General features: G+C 56.7%; 1 protein-coding gene across 3 annotated transcripts; it reads left to right on the top strand.

The window, feature by feature from the left end:
- Positions 1–33: 33 nt before the first annotated feature.
- C25H2orf42 (chromosome 25 C2orf42 homolog) lies at positions 34–10,338 on the top strand. 3 transcript variants are annotated; one of them, XM_065651663.1, is made up of 9 exons: positions 34–118; positions 1,759–2,605; positions 3,357–3,467; positions 3,795–3,899; positions 5,505–5,609; positions 6,936–7,043; positions 7,871–7,971; positions 8,076–8,199; positions 10,071–10,338. In XM_065651663.1, exons 2-9 carry the CDS (start codon positions 1,771–1,773, stop codon positions 10,280–10,282), a joined length of 1,701 nt encoding a protein of 566 aa, XP_065507735.1. In that variant the 5' UTR covers positions 34–118; positions 1,759–1,770; the 3' UTR covers positions 10,283–10,338. The 3 variants fall into 3 exon arrangements, with proteins under 3 accessions (XP_065507735.1, XP_065507733.1, XP_065507734.1); XM_065651661.1 differs by having other exon boundaries at positions 8,043–8,199; XM_065651662.1 differs by lacking the exon at positions 34–118 and adding an exon at positions 159–492 and having other exon boundaries at positions 8,043–8,199.
- Positions 10,339–10,951: the final 613 nt, after the last annotated feature.

The raw sequence follows: 10,951 nt of genomic DNA, 5'->3' as shown, positions 1-10,951 counted from the left end.
CCACGTGTTCCTCGGCGGACCAATAGGGGCGAAGGGGCGGGGCGCCGCGCCGGAAGCGGGGCGGTGAGCACCGTCGCGGCCGTTCGGGTGGGAACGGGGGCCGCGCGCCGCCGCCCAGGTAAGGCGGGATTGGGGGGGGCCCGCGGGACAGGAAGTGACATCAGCGGCGGGAGCGCGGAGGATGCCGGGAGGCGGGCGCGGGGCCCGGCGGGGGCGACGTCACGGTGACGCCGGTGACCGGGGGTGACCCGGGCCTGGTCCTGTGGAGAACCGGGGCCTGGTCGTGAGGGGAGCGGGGCCCAGGGGAGGCCTCGGGCCGGGGGCCCCAGTCCCGAACCCGCCGCCCCCGAGGGCGTCCGGCCCGGCCCTTCGTGCAGGGTCTGTGCTGGTCCCCGGGCCCCGCTGGTGTTCCCGGTGTCACCCGCTCTCCGGTACCGGCCGTTTGTAACAGCCGCCGACGGGCTGAAACGGCGCTGTTAGCGCCCAGTCCCGGTTAGTCTCCTTTCTGTTAATAATGCTTTTAATTCCAGCTTGGCCGTGGCTCAGTATGGCAGTTTTGCCCGTGCTGAAGTTCATAATCACGAACTGAACCGCTTCTAAATGTTCTGTGTGTGTCACGAAGTTCAACGCAATTTAAATATTCTGTGTAACAGGGCCTGGAAAATTTCATATGAGCTGGTGTTGAACCTAAATGCGCGGGAAGGTTGTAAAGCGTTCCAGACCAAAGCCGCAATTTTTAGTCGAGATTGGGCGTCATCCTGATCTCAAGATGTATACGAAGGTTGTTAATGGTTGGACTCGAAGATCCTAAAGGTCTTTTCCGACTCAACTGAATCTGTGATTCTCAATCAGCGCCGGGAGCCGCTTGTTGGCATCTTGTCACGTTCACTCTAACGTGCCTGGTGCCGATGGCTCCATGAGATGTGACATTATGACAGTAAACATCCTTTTCCCTTTGCCCGGTGTCCCCGTCCTCTCCCAACACCCTTGTCATCACAAAACCCGGCTCGAAGTCTGGGCTGCCTGTGCAGTGCCTGGTTTTAGCTCCAAAAAGAAGGATTTGGTGGCGATGGGGAGCGCCGGGCGAGCAGAGGGCCGTCCCCACAGCCCTCCTCGTGTCCCCTGGGCAGAGGAGGGCAAAATGTGCTTGGCAGGGGAGAAATAATAAAGATTTGGAGCCGGCGGCTCCTTCAAGCGCCAGGGGGTGTCACCAGAGTCGTGGTGTCAATCCTTGGCTACCGACCTGGGGCAAAAACCTGGGAGGAATAGGGGGAATTGCTCCATTTTTGTCCCATCTGCGTGGGGTTTGTCATTTTGTGATGTGATTTGGATTTTGGTGTTGGGACAGGGTGAAAGGAAACAGCCTCCAGTTGTGCCAGGGGAGGTTGAGGTTGGATCTTGGGAACAATTTCTTCCCCAAAGGGCTGTGGGGCATTGGAACAGGCTGCCCAGGGCAGTGGTGAAGTCACCATCCCTGGAGGGGTTGGACAGACGGAGATGAGGTTCTCAGGGACATGGGGCAGTGCCGGGGTGGGGGAACGGTTGGATTCGATGAGCTCGAGGGGCTTTTCCAGCCCAAATGAATCTGTGATTCTCTCAGTGTCCCCTCACCCATGTGCTCCCCCACAAAGGCAGGGGTGACATTTTTTTGTCTCGTTGGCAGGGAAGGAGCCAAAGCGGCCGGGGCGGCGCCGTGACCGGCGCCGTCCCTCCTGTTCTGTCGTTCGCTGCCCCCCACCCCGATTTCCGCCCCTCCAGGTCTCTCAGAGGATGGAGCCAGCGCCAGCGAGGACCAAAGTCCCCTCGTTCCTGTCCGACCTGGGCAAGGCCACCCTCCGTGGCATCCGCAAGTGCCCCCGCTGCGGCACGTACAACGGCACCCGCGGCCTGAGCTGCAAGAACAAGACGTGCGGGACGGTGTTCCGCCGCGGCGCCCGCAAGCCGCCCGGCGCTGACGCCGTCAGGATCGTCACCGGCTCGGCCGCGCAGGTGTACTCGGTGCGGCAGAGGGAGCGGGGAGCGGAGCAGCGGTGCTTCGTGGAGCTGGGGGTGTCAGAGACAGCCATCCAGACGGCGGACGGGACCGTGGTGACGCAGCTGAGCTCCGGGCGTTGCTCGGCACCGGCGTGCCTGAAAGCAGCCGCACGCGGGGCAGCAGAGAACCAGTGCCAGCACATCAAGCTGGCCCTGAACTGCCAGAGCGAGGCCACCCCGCTCGCCCTCAAAAGCTCCATCCTCAACTCCCTGCAAGCCCCCCCCGAAACCAAGCAGAGCATCTGGCAGCTGGCGACGGAGCCCACGGGGCCGCTGGTGCAGCGAGTCACCAAGAGCGTCCTGGTGGTCAAGCGCAAGGGCGGGCAGAAGCCTGGGCCGGGCTACCTGCATGTTTCCGTGGGCCCAAGGACAAGCGCAAAGGCGCCGGGGGAGCCACGGTTCCGCTGCTCGTGCTGGGCGCCGAGACATGGCAAGGGCGGCGAGGAGGAGGAGGAGGAGGACGAGGGGACGGCGCCGCGCTGCGTACACTTCTTCGCCTGTGTCTGCGCCTTCGCCAGCGACGAGAGCCTGGCGCGGGAGTTCGCCGACCTCCTCGCCTACGATGCGGGCGGTAGGTGAGGGGAAAAATGCGCAGAGGGTTTTGGGGAGTGTCGCATGGCCATGTCGGGCTGCTTGCAGCCCCCTCTCCCTCCTGCTTGTTCCTGGCTGTGGCCAAGCTGCCCTCACACCTGTTAGCGACTGGACCGGTGCTTCGTTAGCCCGGGCTTAATTTCCTGCCCCTCCCTCTGCCGACTCAGAGCAGTGTGAGGAGTGATCCCTCCTGGGTGTGGGGAGCAGAGTGGGGGGGTTCTGGGAGCGCAAATCCTGCTGGGCTTTGCCGCAACAGGCGCTTGGGGCCAGCCGGGTGCCGCTTCTATCCCGCGAGATGAGCGTTCCCCTCCCTTTGGGCCCCTGCCTGTTGTAACCCCCCCTCAAGGGAGCCCAGCTTGTTGTGAGTCCCTCCACAAGCAGCAGCCTCTGGGGTTCAGTACCTCGTGGGGTTACACACCTCAAGAGTTTTCCCTGGTTAATCACATCCTCTCTTTAGCCCCCCAAAGGTGAAAATCTGTCCCCAAGAGAGTGACCTGGGTGCTGAGTGAATTGAAATCACTGCTCCCCTCACAGTTTTCCCTCTCAGAAGTGTGTCTGTAGGGCTGGGAGGACTTAAGGGTTCGGTGAGGACGTTTGGGGGGTGCCAGGGGTTTGGGGGGAAGGGACAAGCACCAGAGTGGGGAGGGCAATGCGAGAACCCCCCTACACGTTCCTGCAGCCCTGCCACATGTGATAGAGGAGATTTTAGGGCCAGAGTCTGGTTTTTCCAGGTCTGAGGGGGATCACGGTCCCGTCGTCGCTCGGGAGCCCCGAATCGGTGGCGCAGGCTGGGGGAGCAGCTCCTGCCAGGGCCAAGAAGAGGAAAAAGGACGTGACGCCTGGTGAGTGTCCGCTGCGGGGTTTGAGGGGTGGGTGGCTGTGGGGTGATGCTGAAAGAGCAGATACAAATGTAGGTTCAGAATTGTTTGGGTATTTGTAGCACCAGGGGAGGTTGAGGTTGGATCTGGGGAACAATTTCTTCCCCAAAGGGCTGTGGGGCATTGGAACAGGCTGCCCAGGGCAGTGCTGGAGTCACCATCCCTGGAGGGGTTGGACAGACGGGGAGATGAGGTTCTCAGGGACAGGGGGCAGTGCTGGGGGTGGGTTAATGGTTGTACTTGGTGATCTCAAGGTTTTTTTGTACCTAAAATGATTATTTCCCCCTCCAGGGACGCAGCCGACCGGCCCCCTCCCGGCCCACGCCCCGGCTCTCAGCCACGCCTGCAGGCCCGGCCCAAGGAAACCGCCCGTCGCCTCCGCCCCCAAGAGACCAGGTGAGTGCTCGGCATTCGGTTTGCATGACCGGAACCCCCACGAGGGGGCCAGCAGAGCTTTCTGTGGCCATCACGTGCCCCGGGAGCCGAAATCGGGTTTGAGCACCTCGGGGTTGTCGGTACCTGCGTGTTGTTCGCGTAGCTCAGCTTGTCTGTAGTCGTGGTTTGTTAGAGATGGGTGATGCTGGACTCTTCCCAGGGCAGCTCTTCAGTGCATTTTTTGATGTGCGAAGGTTACAAAACTGTGAGCGGGCAGGTGTTATTTAATATCTCCGGTGCCATTAAGTGGCCCTCTGGATTAGATAGATTGGAGAATTTGGTTGTTAGGCAAAACTGCGATGTGGTTTCTCTCGCTTGTGTTGCCTCTGTCGGTGTTTGCAGCATCTCTTAATGCCCCGAGCTGCCGGGAAGGGACCTCGTTGTGGTTTCTCATGGTGACTATGAGCTCAGAAGCTCCATGTTTCGCAGGCAGTGCATCAGTGGCACAAGAGACGGGAATTCTGGCTGCCTGGGGAAGATTGTTGTGAGTGTCAATGTAATAATGTGTCTCTCAGCAGCTGGCTGCATGTTTGTCTGTGTTTATGGGCTATTTGGAGATGGAAGGGTCAGTCCAAGCAGTGAAAACCTGGTTGCGTCCCCAGCAACTGCTTAACTTTTGGCGAAGAAAGCAGGATTAATGTATTTTAAGTCCCTTTTCCCCCGAGATAGAGCACAGAAATCATGTTCTGCAGGCTGCGATGGCTCGTTTCGGTCCCACAGATGCCTCTGAGCGCTCTTGGCAGCGTGTTGGTGTTTGGGCAGAGGAGCGAGGATGTGTTGGGTCCCACTCCTGGGGAGAGAGTTGGTGTCATTGTACTGTATTGGTCAGGCAGCTGCTCTTGCGGAGGCGCAAGTTGGGTTTTTATCAGCAGAAGGTTGTTTTTAAAGAGCAAATGTTACTTCCGTAACAGCAGATAGATAGGGTTTTTTTAGGAGCAGACAGGGGTTTCTAGGAGCATCTTGCCGCCACTAAAGCACTCGAGTAATTCCAGTCGCTGAGGCAGCGACATCGGAGCCATCAGCTGATGAACAGACAGTTTGGTTTGTGGTTGTGTTTCTGAGATCTGTTTAACAGCAGAAAGGAGGTTGTAGCGAAGAGGATGTTGGTCTCCCGAGGAACAAGCGCCAGGATGAGAGGAACCAGCCTCAAGTTGCACCAGGGAAGGTTGAGGTTGGAAATTTAGGGTAATTTCTTCCCCAAAGGGCTGTGGGGCATTGGAACAGGCTGCCCAGGGCAGTGGTGGAGTCACCATCCCTGGAGGGGTTGGACAGACGGAGATGAGGTTCTTGGGGACAAGTGTAGTAGTCGATTAAGATAATAGTTGGACTTTGAATTGTAGCATGTAAGAATCATAGACTCATGGAATTAATGTATGGCTTGATGATTGTAAAGGTCTCTTCTACCTGAAATGAATCTCTGATTTCACAGATATTAGTGGTTTTGCTGCTGGGGAAACTCTTGCAGGTGAAACAGGGAATGCAAGGCCGGAGCTGCGCCACTGGGACTCGGTCTCGGTCATTTCTTGTGCCCGGTGGATTCTGATGTCCCCCGCTTCTCCCTCGCAGGCTGCCAGCAGCCGCCGGACGAGTCGCAGGTGTCCCTGTCCTTCCAGGCCTGGCTGGCCAGCGTCACCGAGCGCATCCACCAGACCATGCATTACCAGTTTGAAGGTAAAGTGCCTCCTCGGGCATCCCCCCATTCTAATCCACTTTGTCATTTTAAGGTCTTGGCAGCATAAAGTAACTTAAGTAGCCCCAAGGGAGGTGAGTGCTTAGCTCAACTTGGCACAAATATTATTTGTGTTGTCCTGGAAGGTTTCTTAGGGTTTTGATTAGTGTCCTGCACTTGGACTTAGTGTTGATGAACTGCAACCTGGTACTCTGTTAGTGCTGGGGAATGGAGAAAAGAAATAGGAAATAGTGGAAATTGCCTTAGAGATTCTGGCTGCTGAACTCAAGCTGCTCAGGGGAACACAGAGGAATTGAGATGAAGTAAATGGTAACAAAGTGAGACATCTCATGTTGTGTTAACTGTCAGAAATGCTGTTAATTAAGTTACTGATTAACTTGTCATGCAGTGGACCGCTCCAGAATCCTTCTCATCTTCCTCACATTCTCCAAAGTTCAGGGCTGTGCTCAGTGGGAGCCGCTCCACACACTCCAAGAGCCACAGATGATGGTTCAGAGCAGTAATAATATCTTGGCGGGGGGTCACTGCACCCCACACCCCAGCAGCACAACTTGCACTGGCAGCACAGCACCAGTCAGGCCCAGTGTCCAGCCCAGGAAGACTTTAGTGTAACTGTACAAACCCTTTCTAAGTGTTTTGGTTGCCAGAGGAGGAACCTGCTACCTGCAAGGTGTCATCAAGTGTTAATAGCCCAGAGCCTGCTCTGCTCAGCTCAACAGCACTTGTAATGTTTCTAAGGGTCTCTTCTACCCTGAACCTATCCATTTTTGGATGATTATTGATGCCTAGAGCTAGTTAGCCTGTGAGTCTGATCAGCATCACCTCACTCTAGCATACAGAGGGACTTTAAACCTCCAGGGGCTCAGCAGTATCAGAGACAGGGGCACAGAGGCTGCGTCAGAGAGAGCCAGGGCCCTCAGCTGGAGCACAGAGCGGTCCAGGGGAAAAAAGTTAAAGGAGGGAGATCAGAGAATTTATTTCTCAACATTTATAAGAGACACAAGGGTCATCCATACCCACTTGCAGCTCCTTCCAAGACTTAACGCGGCAGCTAAGCCTAAGCTAGGAGAATGGAGAGGCAAAAGTGCAGTAAAGGACATAGCATAAAGCACCAGGCTCTGACTTGTGTAAAACATTTTATTGTGCAGCGCAGACACTGGCAGCACTCTTCATGCCAGCGCTTGGAGTCTCTACCCGCAAAGATAATCCCAGCAGGAGCACCTGCAATCAGCACAAGCCCCAGCACCCTCTTTCCCCTGCACCGTGTCTCTGTTGTCCTCACTGTGGCTTGTCCTTTGCCCCCCCAGGCCAACCGGAGCCGCTGGTGTTCCACATCCCCCAGGCGTTCTTTGACGCGCTGCAGCAGCGGATCTCCAGTGGGAGCGCCAAGAAGAGGCTGCCCAACTCCACCACTGGTAGGAACCAAACACGCTTACCCACAGAGAGCACTTGACAGAGTCACCGCCTGGTTCTGGTTGGAAAGAAGTGCTGGAGATGATCCAGTGCAACCCAGCAGCTAAAGCAGGTTTTTCTTGAAGAGATCCCTCCTAAGTTTAGAGTGATGGCTTCCAGGGAACAAGCTATCAGCCAAAAGAGATTGCCAAGTCCCTCCCACTGTTGTTAGTAGCAGGTTTTCCCCTCCTTGCAGCTAAGAAAGAAACTCTGCAGCTGCCTATGTGCCAGGGCAGAGAAGAGCAGCTACTTAAGACATCTCAAGTCTTAGTTCCAGAGGGGTTTGGACTCAGCTCAAACTTCTCCCCAGCCAGCCCCCATGCACCAGCTCTGCGCATTTAGCAGAGCCCAAGCGCCAACTCCGGCTCAAGGGATTAACCCAACCGGACAGCACCACAGCAGCACAAGTCACCGCTTGTAATGTGATGAGGTCTGTGGACCACCGGCACTGGCTCCCTGTACCCTGACCAGCAGCTCGAGCAGAGAGCCAGCAGCTCTGCAGCCCAGAGCAAGCGTAGAGTTTTCTCCTCCTCAGCTGGGGCTTAACAGGCTCCAGGTGAAGATTCCACCATCAAGGACCCAGCCAAGTTGTTAGGGTTTCTCCCATCTGGAGTGATTCTGTGATTCTAAGTTTAGAGGAACCAGAGCCACCTCCCAGACTGTGGCAAGTCATGAGCTGGAGAGCAGAAACCGAAGACTAAAAAGGGGAAAAAGAAACAGAAACTACTTGTCAAAGCAATTAGCATTTTAGCTCAAGTTCTCGTAACTCTCCCTCTGTTCCTCCCCGCAGCTTTTGTCCGCAGGGACGCACTTCCCCTGGGCACCTTCTCCAAGTACACGTGGCACATCACCAACATCCTGCAGGTCAAGCAGATCTTTGACACACCAGAGGTGAGGGCAGAGGCCCCCCCCGGATCCTGCGCAGCCCCCCCAGCCCCTCACCGTTCATTTTCCCTGCACAGCTGCCACTGGAGCTCACGCGCAGCTTCTCGCAGAGCCGGGACGGCACCTACGAGCCCTGGGGGAGTCCTGGGGCAGAGGAGGAGAGCGTGGCCCCCTCGCCTCCCGAAAAGCAGCCGCCCCTGCGGCCCCAGGAGCTGCAGACCTTCCTCAAAGTGGGTGAGTGGGGGGTCCCGGGCTCCACACTCCCCTCCTCAGCTCAGCAGCCTCAGTCCCCCTCACCCGGGAGCTCCAGAGGGGACAGGGCCATGTCCCCCCAGCACCGGCAGCTTGGAGCAGGACAGCGGCCAGAGCAGAGCGAAGGGGTGCAGGCCCCCCCTTGTCTGCTGGCAGCTCTTTCCAGTGCAGCCTCATTGCTGCCTCAGTGTGAGTGGGGCTTTCTCCAGCTAAACAAACTCCCCAGGGCCTGGCGGGGTCTTAGCCAAAGCAGGAGACCCGCCCCCCCCGACCTTATCCTGGGTAGTAGAGGGGTCTCTAGCCAAAAAAGGCCCCCCTCCCCACTCTTAGGGGGGTCTCAGCAAGAGACCTCCTCTCAGAGGTATGGGGGGAAGTCTCTACAATAAGGGACCCCCCCCCTCCCAGGTACTAGGGGGGGTCTCAGCAGTTAGAGACCCCCCCCCTTAGAGAGACAAGGTGGGTCTTTACTAGAGACCTCCCCCTTGTCCCCCCCAACAATAGGGGGCCCTGCAGCCCCCAGGGCTTCCCCCAGCTGCCCCTCTGAGGGGGCCAGTCCCGCGGGGGGGTCCAAATCCCCCTGAGGGGGGACACCCCCCCAGCCACAGTTCACCATAGTCAAACCCACCCCCTGCCCCCCCCAAAAAAAATAATCCCTTTGAGATTCACAACCAGACCCTACCCTAGGAATTATTTTTTTCCAGAAGCTAATTTATATATAATATAAAATCCAAACATCAAAAAAAAGGGGGAAAAGAACAAAACATAATAAAACAACAACATCAAAAAACTCAAGTGAAAACAAAGACTAAAACACTAGAACAACCACACCAACAAAACACTTAAAACATGGCACATCAAAAAAAAAAAACACAAGAAAACCTAGAACAAACCATTCCAAACCTACACCTCCAAACATCTACCAACAGTAAACACAAGATGAAAAACTAATAGAAACAGGAACACCATTCAAAGACACACAGGACAACTTAAAAGCTTCCACAAAAAAACCTGATAAAACAACTAACAACTTAGACAAACACCAGAAACAAACACACTCCCTGTGTCCTCGGCCACCTCCTAAACTCGACTGAACAACATAAACCTATCCTGGGGAAAACAAGCACAGTCCCACGCTAAACACAGCCTGAGACCCTCCCTGCAAAAGCCAGATGCTGACCTCAGGGGCTCCATCCCCTCCATACAACCACCCCCACAAAACCTGAGAGTTACAACCACCAACTAATACAGATCGATCAACACAACTGTGGGGGCCCTAAGCTGCCCCCCCCCACCTTGGAGAACAAGCAAAGAGCCCCAAACTAGGGACTTACCTGAGAAGTGTGCAAACTCACCCCGAGAGCTCCGGCTTCTGCTTCTTCTGCCTCCACAAACCTGAAAAATAAACACGGTTAAACACTTCACACTCCACACAACCTCCCGGCCCTCACAGGGGGAGGCTTCTCCTGTGCACATCCCACCTTGAGGGAACCCCAAACCAGACTCGCTCACCATATAGAGCTGACAATTAGAAATAGCACCTGAGACGGCTGCAAATTGAGCCTCTTCCTCAGAGCACCTGAAAGAAACAAACCCGCACACTGAGACAAAATAAACAGTTACCTACAGACTCCCACCTTGGCCAGGGGGGCCCCTGCGGTGCCACCCACACAGAGGAGACAACCGGGGACCCCCCGGCCTGCCTAAACTGACAAAATACCTTACTCACCCCGGGGCTCCTTCTTCTGCATCTGCTGCTTCTCCAGCCACCTACAACTCGAACCCTAAAAACACAGACAGATTCAACCCACCCCAGCCCTCACTGGGGGGTTTCTGACCGCACTTTGTCCCCCCAGGTAACACGTCGCCGGCCCAGAAGGAGCCGACCCCTTTCGTTATCGAGTGGATCCCCGACATCCTTCCCCGGGCCCGGGTCGGGGAGCTGCGGCTGCGCTTCCAGTACGGGCGGCGTGGGGCGCGTCGGGCCCCCCCGGACCGGCACCGGCCCCCCCCGGGGCTCGACACGCCGCTCCACCTGCCCCCCCTGGCCACCGTCCCCTTCCCCTGAGCCGCTGCCACCGCCCAAACCTGAAATAACAAAGAAAATAAAATTATTCTGAAAAACCGCATGGGTTTTGACTCTCCTGCACGCCTTGGAACCCCCCCGGGATGGGAAAGCTTAAGCCAAGAGGGGGCGTCGGCACCCGGCCTGGGGTGGGGGCACCCGAATGAGCTAAACCCTATTATCCCCAGGGGGAGGAAGATCCTCCGAACCCCCCAAAAGAGGCGCTGAGGATCCCGATGTGAGTCCTGGATAAGAATTAAAAAAAAAAAAAAAGAGATTAAAGTCACCCCAGCCACGGAGACCCGAGAACCCCGGGACTGAACCGGCCCCATCCCCGCATCATCACCGGCAGAGCGATAGAAGGTCCCCGCCGCTGCGGGAACCGCTCCAGGAACCTCATCCGGCTGCTCTGAGCTTTGGTTCTACCTGAAATTAGAGATAAAACCAATAAATAAAAGTTAAATCACGCTGCAGCTCTGATCTCTGCTCCCCCCTAAACCACAGAGGGGGCGACTGGGCCCCGGCACCCACCTGCGGCTGCACCCGCCGCTCCCTTCGGTCGCTCCGGAACGTCGAACGCCTGGAAGCACCTGCAAGAAAAGCAAATCACGGATTAAAAAGTGGATCCTGGGTGTCCGGAGCCTCCTGCACCCGGCCCCCGGGTTAAATGGG

Source organism: Caloenas nicobarica, chromosome 25 (assembly GCF_036013445.1).
Source record: "Caloenas nicobarica isolate bCalNic1 chromosome 25, bCalNic1.hap1, whole genome shotgun sequence".
NCBI classification, from domain to species: Eukaryota; Metazoa; Chordata; class Aves; order Columbiformes; family Columbidae; genus Caloenas; species Caloenas nicobarica.
This window is presented reverse-complemented; position numbering and strand designations above follow the sequence as displayed.